At 50.4% G+C, this 12,654-nt stretch overlaps 1 protein-coding gene across 1 annotated transcript; it reads left to right on the top strand.

Annotated features, from left to right (window-relative positions):
- The first annotated feature begins 1,028 nt into the window (after positions 1 to 1,028).
- On the top strand, positions 1,029 to 11,594 carry FAM89B (family with sequence similarity 89 member B). Its single transcript, XM_081892686.1, has 2 exons — positions 1,029 to 2,153; positions 9,202 to 11,594. Exons 1-2 carry the CDS (start codon positions 1,896 to 1,898, stop codon positions 9,484 to 9,486), a joined length of 543 nt encoding a protein of 180 aa, XP_081748812.1. The 5' UTR covers positions 1,029 to 1,895; the 3' UTR covers positions 9,487 to 11,594.
- The last annotated feature ends 1,060 nt before the right edge of the window (positions 11,595 to 12,654 follow it).

Below are 12,654 nucleotides of genomic sequence, written 5' to 3'. Positions count from 1 at the left end.
GCTGCAGTCTGATAGCGGAAAGGTGCCAAGCTTCTCTCCCCACCAATAAAAAACAAACTACGTTTTTCCTATGCAGAGTTAGGCACGCCTAAGCATATCAAAATCGGCAGGCTTAGCATTCTACATAGTCAGGATGTGTGAAGCACAATGGTAAAAATATTAGCTTGTCGTTTGGAAGGACACAACAAAGACTGGAATATGGTAACCTCTGGCGGATTTCTCACTAGGTCTCAGACTCCAGTAAAGCAGTGCTGGAGAAAAGGAACATGGTTTGGTTTTTAGCTCATTAGCCATTGCCCAAAGCAGGGTGGGTTCTACCACTGGCTAGGCAAAGTAGCCTGTCACAGATGGCACATAGTGAATATGATTAACAGGTGGGAAATTCTGAACTGACCATTCTGGATAAAGCAAATTATTTGCTCAGGGGAGATGGGTTGCTATTTCCTCCATGAAAGGCAAGGACAATATTTAGAAGGGTGATATACCTGCAGGGATGGCGTTTGAAGATCAGAGCTCTGGCGCCACACAGAGGCAGAGAGAACTATGCGTTTAGCGATGCTGGAAGCAGCCTGAGGGTTTAGGGTACTCTGTGCATCCTCAGTGACTTCTTAGGAATATAAGAAGCTGCTTATACCAGGTCAGACTTCCCTATATAGCTTGTCTTCTAAAGGTTGTATAATTACTTATCTCCTTGGTTCCGGAGTCGCATAACTCCATACCATCCGATGAAAATAGGGACGTCTTAAGGAAAAGCAGGACATTCCGGGATCCAATCAGAAACTGGGACAATTCCTGTAAATCTGGGATTTGGAGGGTCTGAAATAGCATAGGAACCAACTCCTAGGGGCAGAGGTCCCTTCGCCCCCCTTCCCAGAAAGTATTTCAAATGGTGTGCGTGTGCCGCGTCTTGTGATCGATGGGGCGGGGCTTACCTCCCCCCCCCCCCATATTTTATTCAAGCTGGCATCCTAGGTATATACTCTAAAGAAACCACGGTCTCCGCTGACCTTCCTTCCCAGGAAACGGAGCCCTGCGTCAGCGCAGGCACCCCTGCAGTCCCTTGCCGCGCTCAACAAGCCCCTTTTCCAACCTGGAGACGCGGCACCTGCGCTCTCCCCGTCAGTGGGAAGGGCGTCGACTTCTGCACGTGCTCCACGTCCGAGAGCTCCTTCCCGGCCCTGAAAACGGGCTCAAGCGGCGAAGGAGGCCCGGCGTCCTTTTGCCTCCCGCTGCGGCGGCCGCCCCTTTAAGCGGCGTCCTTGTGCGCGCCGCGCCGCCACGGCAAGCAAGCGGGGAGGCAGGCAGGCAGGGGCGCTGCGGGTGTGGCCGCCGCCGCTGCCGCGAACAAAGGCGGAGACGGTCGCCGGGCGGAGCTGCTCTCTTCGCGGCCGGGGCACTTCTCCTGCGCCAAGCGGGGCGGCCGGGAGGGCACCGCTGTCTGGTGTCCGGAGCAGCCGGGGCAGGGCCGCGGGATGCGGGGAGCCGGCTGGGTCGCCTCCGAGCCGGCCTCGGTAAGCTAGCCGGCCGGAGAGAGAGAAGGACAGCGCGGGCCTGTTTCCCAGCCTGCATAGGTCCCTAAGCCAGCAGTCTCGAGGGGGCCTCTGAGCATAGCCAGAGTGCCTTTTTCGCCGCAGCCAAATCGGCGTGGAGACCGGTAGGCCCTGACTCCCGAACCTCTCCTTTTTGAAGCGTCGCCCCCACCCGCCATCTCTGTTCACCTCCGTATATGGCTGGGGGCTGGCTAGCTCTGCCGTCCGGTCGGCGCTCCCTCTCGGCCTCCGGCCTCTTCTCTCCATCCTCGGGCGCGGGTGGGGGCTGATTTCGTGTCCCCCCCCCCCCCGCTTTCTCTCTCTCCTCTCCTCCCCCACCCCCCAAACATATTCCTCTCCTTCGCCATGACTTGCCTGCAGTCCTCCCAGGACAGCCTGGCGGGGAACGTGTGCGCCATCGAGGGTCTCCCCCCGCTGCCCAAGGGGCTCAGCGGGATCCTCAACTCCAGCGGAGGCTCGTGGCGCGAGATCGAGAAAGTTTACAGCAAGAAGACGCGCATCCAGGACGACCTGAGCAAGTCCCAGGCCGCCTCGGAGAAGCTGCTGCTCCGGAGCAAGCCCGCCAACCTCGACTCGGCCCTGGCGGTGCTGCGCAAGGAGATGGTAAGTCGGGACCCTCAGGCAGACCTGTTATGGGGCAGAGGGAGCAGGCCGATTTGGGATGCCATGAAAGAGGAGGAAGTTGTTAAGTTATCTGATGTATTATTACTCTTGTGTATGTGCCCGCAGGGAGACGCACCTGTGGGATTTTCGAGCTCAGGTGCCAACATAACTGGGCCAGCCTTGGATGCTGTGTCCCTTGTCATTGGAGGGGGTAATTTACTATTCTGCCTTGGGCAACAAATTGTCTTGGGCCATTCAAGTTTTGGGTTCCACCAGAATGTGCATTACTCAGGTCCTGTCAAGCCACCTGCATAGATTGTGGTATTGGGCTACGAAATTCTGCAGGTTTTTAGTCCTCAATTGACTGCAAGGATATGACTGTGTCTGCAGGAATCCAGAAAGGCACTGAATAAGGTTTCTAGCTGGTCGCAAGAGGCAGGGCACTGTTTAATTTTGTTCCCCAGCAGAACCTGAATAAATAACAAAGGGCAATGATGAGTGCAGTGTTACGCATATTCTTTTTCACAAAAGTGACTCAAAGCGAGGTACCAAAATAAACACATAAGATCAAGAGTAAAGCAAAGCTAAAATGCAAGAGTCCACTCCACTAAAATGATGAGTAAAAAAACCCCACACAGGTCCCAAACATACTTCCAAAAGTAAGGGCCAAAAGCCTGGGTGAAATAAGGATGGTATAACCTGATGCCTTAAAATGCACAGTGATGGTGCCTGGCATGCCTCACTAGGGAGAGCATTCCACAAATGGGGAGCCATCACTGAGAAGGCCTGTTTTTGTAATGCTGTGCCTTGGAGGGGAGCGCATAGATGATGAATGCAGGGCCTAGGATGGTTCATGTGCGGAGAGGCAGCCCTTGGGGCACTGGGGTCCTGAACTTTATAGGTCATACCAGTACTCAGGATTGAGCTGAGAAGCTAGTTGCCAGTCAATGCAGTTGTATCAAGAAAGCCGTCTGTCCACAATCTGGTTGCTGAATGCTGAACCAGCTACCATTTTGGAACTCTCTTCGAAGGCATTCCCATGTAGGCGTAATGGGATCTAACCTAGAGGTTTACCAGACAACAGAAGTTAGGCTATCCCTGTCCAAGTAGAGAAAAAAATATAAGCTGGGCCATTGGCTGAAGCTGCCGAAAGACATCAGCTCAAGTGACGCTGGTAGACCCAGAAGTACCCCCATTCAACACGCCTGCTCCTTTAGAGGTGTGTGACCCCATCAGGCCAAACCTCACCCATCCGGTCTAGGAAACCATCAGCTAACAGCCCCTCTGGATTAAGTTTTAGTTTATTGGCTTTCATTCAGTCCGTTACAGAGGTCAGGCATCTGTCTAGCTAGCACATCTGCTGCCATGCCTCCACGTCTAAAGGCGAAATGGAGCTGTATTTCATCAGCATATTGCTGACAACACACTCCAAAACGCTGGCCGTTTCATGTAGATGTTAAGCGGCATGGGGGATAAGATCAAGCCCTGCAGCACTCCCCACTGTATGGGGCTGATTGAAACTCTCCAAGCCTAAACCCCGATTGAAATGGCTCTAGAAAATTGGTTTCATGCAATAATCTTGCCCAAGAAGGGGGCATTGGGGACCAGCTAATAATTATTTAGGGTGGGAGTCAACTCATTGGAGGCCCTCCCCAAGGACTTCTGTTGCACAGTGGGGCTTCCCCCTTCCCCCACAGCCCCCGGAATTGGCTCAGGGAGATAGGGGGTTGAGAGAATCCCTGCAAGACCACAAGGCGGGAGAGGAGAATTGTTTGGTCTGGCAAGCCAAAAAATGCTTCTTCTAACAGAACAGTCACCTTAGCCTGACATGGAGTTCCTTGCTTAGGTTTTCCAAACCCAGGGAGGGTTTCTGAAGGGGGTGGTCTTCGCCACCACCTCCTTTAGACAAGTTGGGGACCACCCCCTCTCTCAAGGTAAGGCACTGATCACCTGGCTGAGCCACCTTCCTTGCTAGGTAGCTCAACCCTAAGGTACATTATTGTAAAGCTGTGTTACCACTTTCTGGACTTGAGGAAGCCAGATTCGTCTTTTCTTACTGCTCTGTGGTGTGCGCACAGCCCTGATCCGGTGTGCACGTGCTTTAAATTTCCATTTCCATCCCATCTCTCCTCTAAATACACATGGGACTCAGCTACATTGGCAAAGAAAAGGCGTTTTATATGTGTTGCTAAGGCATTCTAACACTGTGACACCAGATGGCGCTGTGGAGTTCCGTTTTTTGCCAACACGATTTCTCATACAAAGTTTGCAACGTGGTTTAACTGAAACACTTCTTTGATGTGTCTAGATCCAGCCATGGTTTCTGCTCCCTTTTATTCTTACAACAACCCTGTAGGGCAGGGTAGGTTGAGAGAGAGTGGCTGGCCCAAGGTCACCCAGTCAGCTTGACATGCACAGGCACAGATTTGGGGTGATCTGCTTCTCATTTTCCTGCATCAGCCTCCTGGAGGTTGCACAAGGCCTCCCTCCAATCCTGCGATTCTATGATTTTAACTTTACTTTCCCCTGTTCCTACTCTCTAACTATGACACCACACTTTTTTCTTGATAACCATTTGGACCTAAGTATTTTCTGTATGCCAATGGTCTGTTTGTCTTTAAAACATTGGAGAAAAGTATAATCATTCCCCCCCACCCTGAATTATCAGTTTAGCCGGATGGTAAATATGCTGAAATTATTTTGGATCAGCCTGCATACATCGACTGGGCTCAGTAAAACAGCACCATGCATAGTACATAATCACCTGTAAAATACAACTAGGATCAGAGTATTTTGCCTCCTTGAAACAGTCACTCTGGATTTATGCATCTTTAGAGTGTTTGTTATCTGCCGTCAGATCAGGACAAACTTGCTACTTACATGACATCTTTGTTTGCAGTCAGTGCCCAGGAAATTAGAAGTAGTTACCTGCACTCAATCAAATGTCAGGCTGTGAAGATCATCTGATATAAGCCAAAGTCTACATTAATGCAATACTCAGTGGTGTCCAATGGCATTCCATGTTAATGAATTCTAAATAGGCTAGAATAAAACATAAGGTTATTTCCTACAGTTGTTGTTAGTGTTTTGCCTTGAGACCCATTTTGTAATGACAGTTTTAAAAGTAAGTGAATCAAAACTGAAAGGATAGTAATTCAAGAGAGAGCATGGTACAGTGGCTAGAGCGCGCGTGAGGACCCTGTGGTCTACAGCTCCCATCATTCCTGACCATTGGTCATGCTGGCTGAAGGGGCTCCTGGGCATTGGAAAGCATCAGGTACTCCCATCTCTGAAGTCTGGGAAAGTGGGATTTGTGCAGGATAAGGCTATGTCCTCTGCAGTGTTAGAAACTCAGATATATAAGCTAATTGCTAAACGGCACCTAGGTTACGGTTGCCATAGCAGAATGTCTAGGTGCCTTTCCCCCCAATGATATATTATTATTATTATTATTATTATTATTATTATTATTATTATTATTGTACAGTGGTACCACTGGTTGCAAACGGGATCCATTCCAGAGCCCCATTTGCACCCTGAAAGGAATGCACCCCTCATCTGCATGTCTGAGCACGTGCGGGTTGCGATTCACCGCTTCTGCCCATACGCATGCACGTGACATCATTTTGTGCGACTGCGCATGCGCAAGTGGCGAAACCCGGAAGTAACACTTTCCGGTACTTCCGGGTCGCCGCAGGATGCAACCTGAAAAAACGTATCATGAAGCAAACATAACAAGACGTATAACATTATTATTATTATTATTATCATTATCATCATCATTTCTATACTGCTTTATATTTTAAAGAAGAAATCTCGAAGCGGTTTACAGCACATTAAAACATGAAAGAAAACTATCCAGATCCAAGCTTCAAGGAAAATATTTTAGATCCTTCTCTTAAGTGACGTTTTGCTTTTCCCAGATGCCAACCTGGCATCCACAAATCTCCACATGGTCACAATTGGACAGTTGCAAAACGCACCTGGCGCCTGACTAATTTCTAACACTGGTCTGCTGCTGGGGGCAGTATGCCTCTGGCTGCCAGTGGTCAGGAATTGAAAGTGGGGAAGGGTGCTTTTGCCCTCAGGTCCTGCTGGCAGACTTCCCACTGGGGCATCCGGGTGGCCACTGTGATGAAAGGAGGCTGGGCCAGACATGCTGGTGTCTGACATATCATGGCTCTTTTTACATTGTACAGTTGGGTGCAACTTCAGCTTTTCCCTTGTGTGAAGAGAATGAGCCCTCTCCCCCACAAGGTGGTTGTGAAAACAAACCCAACAAAGACGGCAAACCACCCTTGGAACTGCAGTCCACTTAATAACCAGTGGCGTAGCGTGGGTTGTCAGCACCTGGGGCAAGGCAAGTCATTTGCGCCCCCTAACCTGTGGATTTGCGCCCCCTCACCCTAACTCCCAGATGTTGCGGCCGGTGCGGCCGGGCCCCCCTGCACCCCCCATGCTACGCCACTGTTAATAGCACAGGCAGCTCCCCACGGATGAGCAATTGTGCATGTGGGCCATAGCTGTCAACTTTTCCCTTTTCTTGCGAGAAATCCTATTCAGAATAAGGGGATTTCCCTTAAAAAAGGAAAACATTGACAGCTATGATGTGGACATTGCACCAAATCCAGAAGTTAATATAAAAATTTCAAAAATGTCCCTAGAAGAGCCCAAAAAGGGCAAAAAAAGGCATGGAAACAGCACCTAGCAATCCCACATGCCTTTGCAAAGTGCAATCTCAGGAGCCTTTGCACCATCCCATGAGGCCTGCAGAGACCTGGAGTTTGAACAAGGAAGTTAGGAGGAAGTCTGGGTTTTTTTCAAGAGTTTTTCAATGTTTTGCAGAGGTTGAGAGGTTCTTCGCAGGCTTTTCCAGTGATGTTTCAAATATGCACAGCTTCACTTAAACACAGCCCCCACATAAATTGGGTTGGTTGCCTGCAACCGCTAAATGTAACGAATGGGAGTCAAGGAGAAGTGTGACTTGGCATGGCTTCAAAGCATGTGCTGTGCATTCCTCCTCCAGCAGGGAGCAGCAGAAACACACAGCAGACTTTTCAAAATGCACCAACTCCACCCGCAGGGAAACCCATACAGTGGTACCTCGGGTTACATACGCTTCAGGTTACAGACTCCGCTAACCCAGAAATATTACCTCGGGTTAAGAACTTTGCTTCAAGATGAGAACAGAAATCGTGCTCCGGTGGCGTGGCGGCAGCAGGAGGCCCCATTAGCTACAGTTTCAGGTTAAGAACGGACCTCCGGAATGAATTAAGTACTTAACCCAAGGTACCACTGTATTAGAAATCCATTTTCAGTTTGCAGCAATTGTCTTCTGGCACCTTTTTTTTTAAAGCTTACTCTCTTTTTCTTTGCAAGGGAGCCAGCCTGATAAAGAAGTCTAAGCTTCCTGGCCCTTGATGTCAAATCGGCCCTTGTGACTTTGAGGGCTTTTTGTCCTCCTCCTCCTCCTCCTCTGCACTTAAACAAAACAAGAGCATGAGGAGACACTTGCAGCAGCAGCTGCATCAGGCCAAAGACCCACTGAGTCAAAAATCCTCTGCAGGGAACCACTGCAGAAATGACCTGTTCTAGTCTTGCCACCCTGGTCCGGACCCCTCACATTGGGGGCACACAGAGAAGGGCCTCCAAGGATGATCTCAGGGTCTGGGTAGGGTCCCAAGGTTTGGGCCAGAGCTCTTTCCCAGATGTACCTGGAGGTGCCAAATTATGAGCTCTGCCGCAGAGCTTTGGTCGCACTGTCTTTCTCCACCATCTCACTTTATTACGTACTGTTATAGGAATTCTAAGGTCTTATATATATCAAATAAATGTTCATAAATGTACAAGGCAAGCACATAAGTATATAAACCACGTGTCTGAAATAGTGCAGGAGAGCAATCCTGAAGCCATTTTGACTCTCCCAAATTGACCTCAAATATTTCTCTGCAAGGAGGAAGGAAATAGGAAAAGCTTTCCAATTGTCTTTGGACTGTAGGGGCTTACACCTCCCTGCAAATACAGTCTGGCAAGTGTCTGTTAAGCTGGGCAAACTATCAATAGGCATAAGAGATTCAGGAACAAAGTATTTACCATCTCAAAGGAATGGCCAGGCTATCCAGAAAAGGCAATCAGATAAGGCATTATCAGGTATCCAGGCAGACAGGAGAGAAGCAACACACTCAAATTTCTGCTGGGGACCACCTCTTTCTGTGATGTATGTCTGATGTTTTGGGGGGTGGTCTTGAGCTACAGGGTAGACAATTTCAAAAGTCTATATAAGAGCTCACACACCAATGTTCTGGGTTCCTCTCCTCCAACCCTGGGGGGGGAGGGGGGAGAGGGGGACTTTGTTTAATAAAGATCATGCTTACTAGCTGCTTTGCTTCTCAATATTCTCTGGTTGGCCTCTGTTAGTTTCTCCTACCAATAAAGAAGCTACCTAAGGACTCTATATGGCCACTTAGTTGGCTGCTGGGAGAACAGGACAAGATGGAGTTTTGGCCTGATCCAGCAAGGAAGGCATAGCCAGCTTGTGGGACCCACCTTGCCAGAGGCAGTGAGACATGGGCACAGCCTCTTTCTATGGTGTGGAATAAGTAAAGTAAAGGTAAAGGGACCCCTGACCATTAGGTCCAGTCGTGACCGACTCTGGGGTTGCGGTGCTCATCTCGCTTTATTGGCTGAGGGAGCCGGAGTACAGCTTCCGGGTCATGTGGCCAGCATGACTAAGCTGCTTCTGGCGAACCAGCGCAGCGCATGGAAACACCATTTACCTTCCTACCGGAGTGGTACCTATTTATCTACTTGCATTTTGATGTGCTTTTGAACTGCTAGGTTGGCAGGAGCAGGGACTGAGCAACGGGAGCTCACCCCGTCGTGGGGATTCAAACCGCCGACCTTCTGATCAGCAAGTCCTAGGCTCTGTGGTTTAACCCACAGCACCACATGCGTCCCATGGAATAAGTAACAAGCGCTGAACGGCTGGGACTACGGGGAAGTGTTGCTGATTCTCCAGCTGAGCCTCTCTGCTCTTTGTTTGTTTCAGGTGGGGCTCCGGCAACTGGACATGTCTCTGCTCTGCCAGCTCTGGTCCCTGTACGAGTCCATTCAGGAATACAAGGGCCTCTTCCAGGACATGTCTTCCTCGCTGCACTCGGAAGGCAGCCTGGCTGCTGAAAACGGCTTCTCAGATGAGGACGAGGACTTCGAGGTGGATCAGATGAGCCCCGACGGGCACAAGGAGAACCCACTGGGCCAGCGGCTCCGCCTGCTCCAGCCCCAGAACTCCCGGGATCAGTGGCTCCAGGACTCCTTCCACATCACCATCTGAAGTCTCTGCTCCACACTTGCCTTTCCCCCTCTTGTGTGTCAGCTGGCGAACCTGACTCCTGCATCTTTCTCAAAAGACGTTCAGGGGGGCGATGGAGGGGGTCTGTCGCCGGCGGGAGCGAGAGGAGGGCCGTTTGCTTCGGGCAGTTTACATCTGGCTCCATCATAATCAAACGACCCCTGAGGATCACTACCACGTTACACTTCACAATTAACCTTTGGGGGGGGGGTTAGCATTCAATCACCGCCAAGATGTCACAGAGCAATCTTTCCAGAGAGAGAAAAAGAGGTTTGTGTGTGTGGCCAGTTCAGGAACAGAGGGCAGTTCCTTTTAGTCCTCTGGGCAGTGGCGGACATTGGGCTTTCAAATTTCAGCGGCGCCTCGTGCAACGCCAAAATCTGCCTCTTGCCTTCCGTTCTAAGTCCTTGTTGCAGCAGCCCCTCAGCTTGGCACCCATTGTGGGTGAACTGGTCGTGGTCCCCTCAATGCGCCTCTGCTCCAGGGCATAGAACCACAGAATCGTAGAGTTAAGAGGGAACCCTGAGGGTCATCCAGTCCAACCCCCTGCAATACAGGAATCTCAGCTAAAGCATCCATGACCCTCCAACCTCTGCTTCAAAACCTCCAAGGAAGGAGAGTCCACAACCTCCTGAGGGAATCCGTTCCGGTGCCAAACAGCTCTTAACTATTAAGAAGTTCTTCCTGGCATTTAGTCAGAATCTCCTTTCTTGTAACTTGAAGCCATTGGTTCAGGTCCTATCCTCCGGAGCAGGAGAAAAGAATGGGCTGGAGTGCCTGCTTCCAGTCCAAAGGCCATCCTCTTCTCACTCAGAAAAAGGGGCTTATGGGACAGAGGAGCTGCTGCAGTCATTTAGATGTAAGCATCTGGCTTCCTATTGTGGCCAACCAGGTTCCTGGAGAAGGGAGGGGAGAGCCCTCCAGCCGCTGTCATCCTTGGCCACTAGCCCTTTGGCCTCTGGGAGCAGCGTTGGGGGGTGTCTCCAGGTTTCCCCACCCCAACCTAGAAGAAACCTCCCAGCATTGCTGCCCAGGAGCGCTTGATCTGACCCTGCAGCTGTGCCAGAAGGGGAGTCTCCTCGAGAGGAGACAAGGAAGCCCCTTCCATTTCAAAGAAAAGCTGCAGCTCTGTTCCATGTACATGGTGCTTGAGGCATAACTGAGGCCATGCCTGTGGCTACCTCACTGTTTGTTTCTGGGGAATGTGTCACACCTCAACTAGGCACTGTATTTTCCAGCTGAAAGAGACTTCTTGGGCTGGGGTAGCAGGATTTCCCTCGGCCACCTCCCTCGCTTAGTCCCCACGGCTGCCCCTCCAAACCTGCTCTCTTTCTCTCTTTGGGAGATGAAGACCCACATCTCTTGAATGCAGGAGGTCCCAGGATCAGTCCCTAGCAGCGCATCCCCAGGTAGGCAACAGCCCCTTCCTGAGACCATGGAGAACAGCTGCCAGTCAGTGTAGACAGTACTGAGCTAGAGAGGGACCAAGGGTCTGACTTGGAATATAAGGCGGCTTCCTGTGTCTCTCTAGATGCATTTCCCAAACCTGGGTTTGCAGCTGTTTTCAGACTACAGCTTCCATCATCCCTAGCTAGCAGGACCAGTGGTCAGGAATGGTGGGAATTGTAGTCCAAAAACAGCTGCAGACCCGGGTTTGGGAAACGCTGCTCTAGAGGCTGAGCTCTGTCCCAGCCTCCACCCCATCCCCAGTCCTTTGGAAGCATCCCAAAATGGCGTAGCTGGATAGGAACTTGCTGTGCACGAAGAAGCTTACTTGCTAGATTTTTCTAGGCAGAGTTGCGTTTGCTGGATTAATTATTAGTGCCTCGGCCGCGTTACCTAAAAAGCGGCCTCTTTAAAATATTTAATTATATATGATTGTTCTGGGTTTTTGGTTTTAATTTTAAGGCCTTGAAATACAAGGGGTGGGGCAGACCTCTGCTTCTCTCCCATCCCGCACTATATAACTGGGTACAAACTTTGGACGGCTAAGTTAATATATTGTTTTGTTTATTTTTAATGGGGCATTTTTGCAACTGAGCCCATTACAACCGTGGCGTGAATCCAGGGAATAAAATGGCCTCGCAGAACCAGGTCTTGTCTGCGTTTCAGTCCAAGCTGGGGCGGGAGCGAGAATCCTGGTTTTGAACAACCTCTAAAGAGATCTCTTGTGTTTGATGAGATGGGCCAGGCCTGCTGCTTGTTGTGGAATCCACTGGAGCCACTAAGAATAAAATGTGGACACAGGTGGACACACACAGGCCCAGCTCCAGCTTACCACAGCTCCTTTGGGCCATATTCATTTCTGCTTTTCTTTTACCTCCTGATCTGGGTGGTCTTGCTGCAGTGGGGAGCAGCAGGCCCTAGGCCATACCTATGTCCCCAAACCACACCCCTCACTTTCAGGGTTTTTTTTCCTGGTTTGGGGATGAGTCCTTCAACTCGGATTCTGCTTCTTCCTTGCCTTGATGGAGGAGAGAGGGCCGTGTGAGAGTACTAGTCCAGGGTTTCCCAGACTTGGGTCTCCAGCTGTTTTTGGGACTACATTTCCCACCATCCCTGACCACTGGTCCTGTAATGTAATATATATTTTTATTATTTATACCCTGCCCATCTGGCTTAGTTTCCCCAGCCACTGAGCGGCTCCCAACAAAATAATACAATAAACATCAAACATTAAAAACTTCCCTAAACAGGGCTGCCTTCAGATGTCTACTAAAAGTCAGATAGCTGTTTATTTCCTTGACATCTAATGAGAGGGCATTCCACAAGGTGGGTGCCACTACCAAGCAGGCCCCTTGCTAGCAAGGGATGATGGGAGTTGTAGTCCGAAAACAGCTGGGGACCCAAGTTTGGGAAACCCTGATAGTCTACTATGCAAAGGTCCACATTTACATCCACTGCTCTGCCCACGTCTGCCTCGGACCCTGGCACGTGGCCCCCGGAAGGGAATGTGGCCCTTAGGCTGAGAAAAGGTTCCTCTAGCCCTGGCGTGGAGGCAGAGCCTAGCAGGCAGGCTAGCAAAGGTGTCAGTGTCACACTAAGATGGGCTTCACCCCACCGATGTCATTAAGAGACAGCCGCTTGCCTGGAAGCCAGACACATCTGCTGGGAGCTGACCACAGTAGGAAGCTGGAGGATTCCTCTTGC

The sequence above is a fragment of the Podarcis melisellensis genome (genome assembly GCF_964234715.1).
Source record: "Podarcis melisellensis genome assembly, chromosome: 16".
Taxonomy (NCBI): Eukaryota; Metazoa; Chordata; class Lepidosauria; order Squamata; family Lacertidae; genus Podarcis; species Podarcis melisellensis.
This window is presented reverse-complemented; position numbering and strand designations above follow the sequence as displayed.

What these genes read in the sequence shown, in the direction of transcription:
- FAM89B (XM_081892686.1), top strand. Translation starts at nt 1,896, where the DNA reads ATGACTTGCCTGCAGTCCTCCCAGGACAGCCTGGCGGGGAACGTGTGC. An exon ending in CGGTGCTGCGCAAGGAGATG is followed by an intron (nt 2,154 to 9,201) that starts GTAAGTCGGGAC and finishes TGTTTGTTTCAG; the next exon opens with GTGGGGCTCCGGCAACTGGA.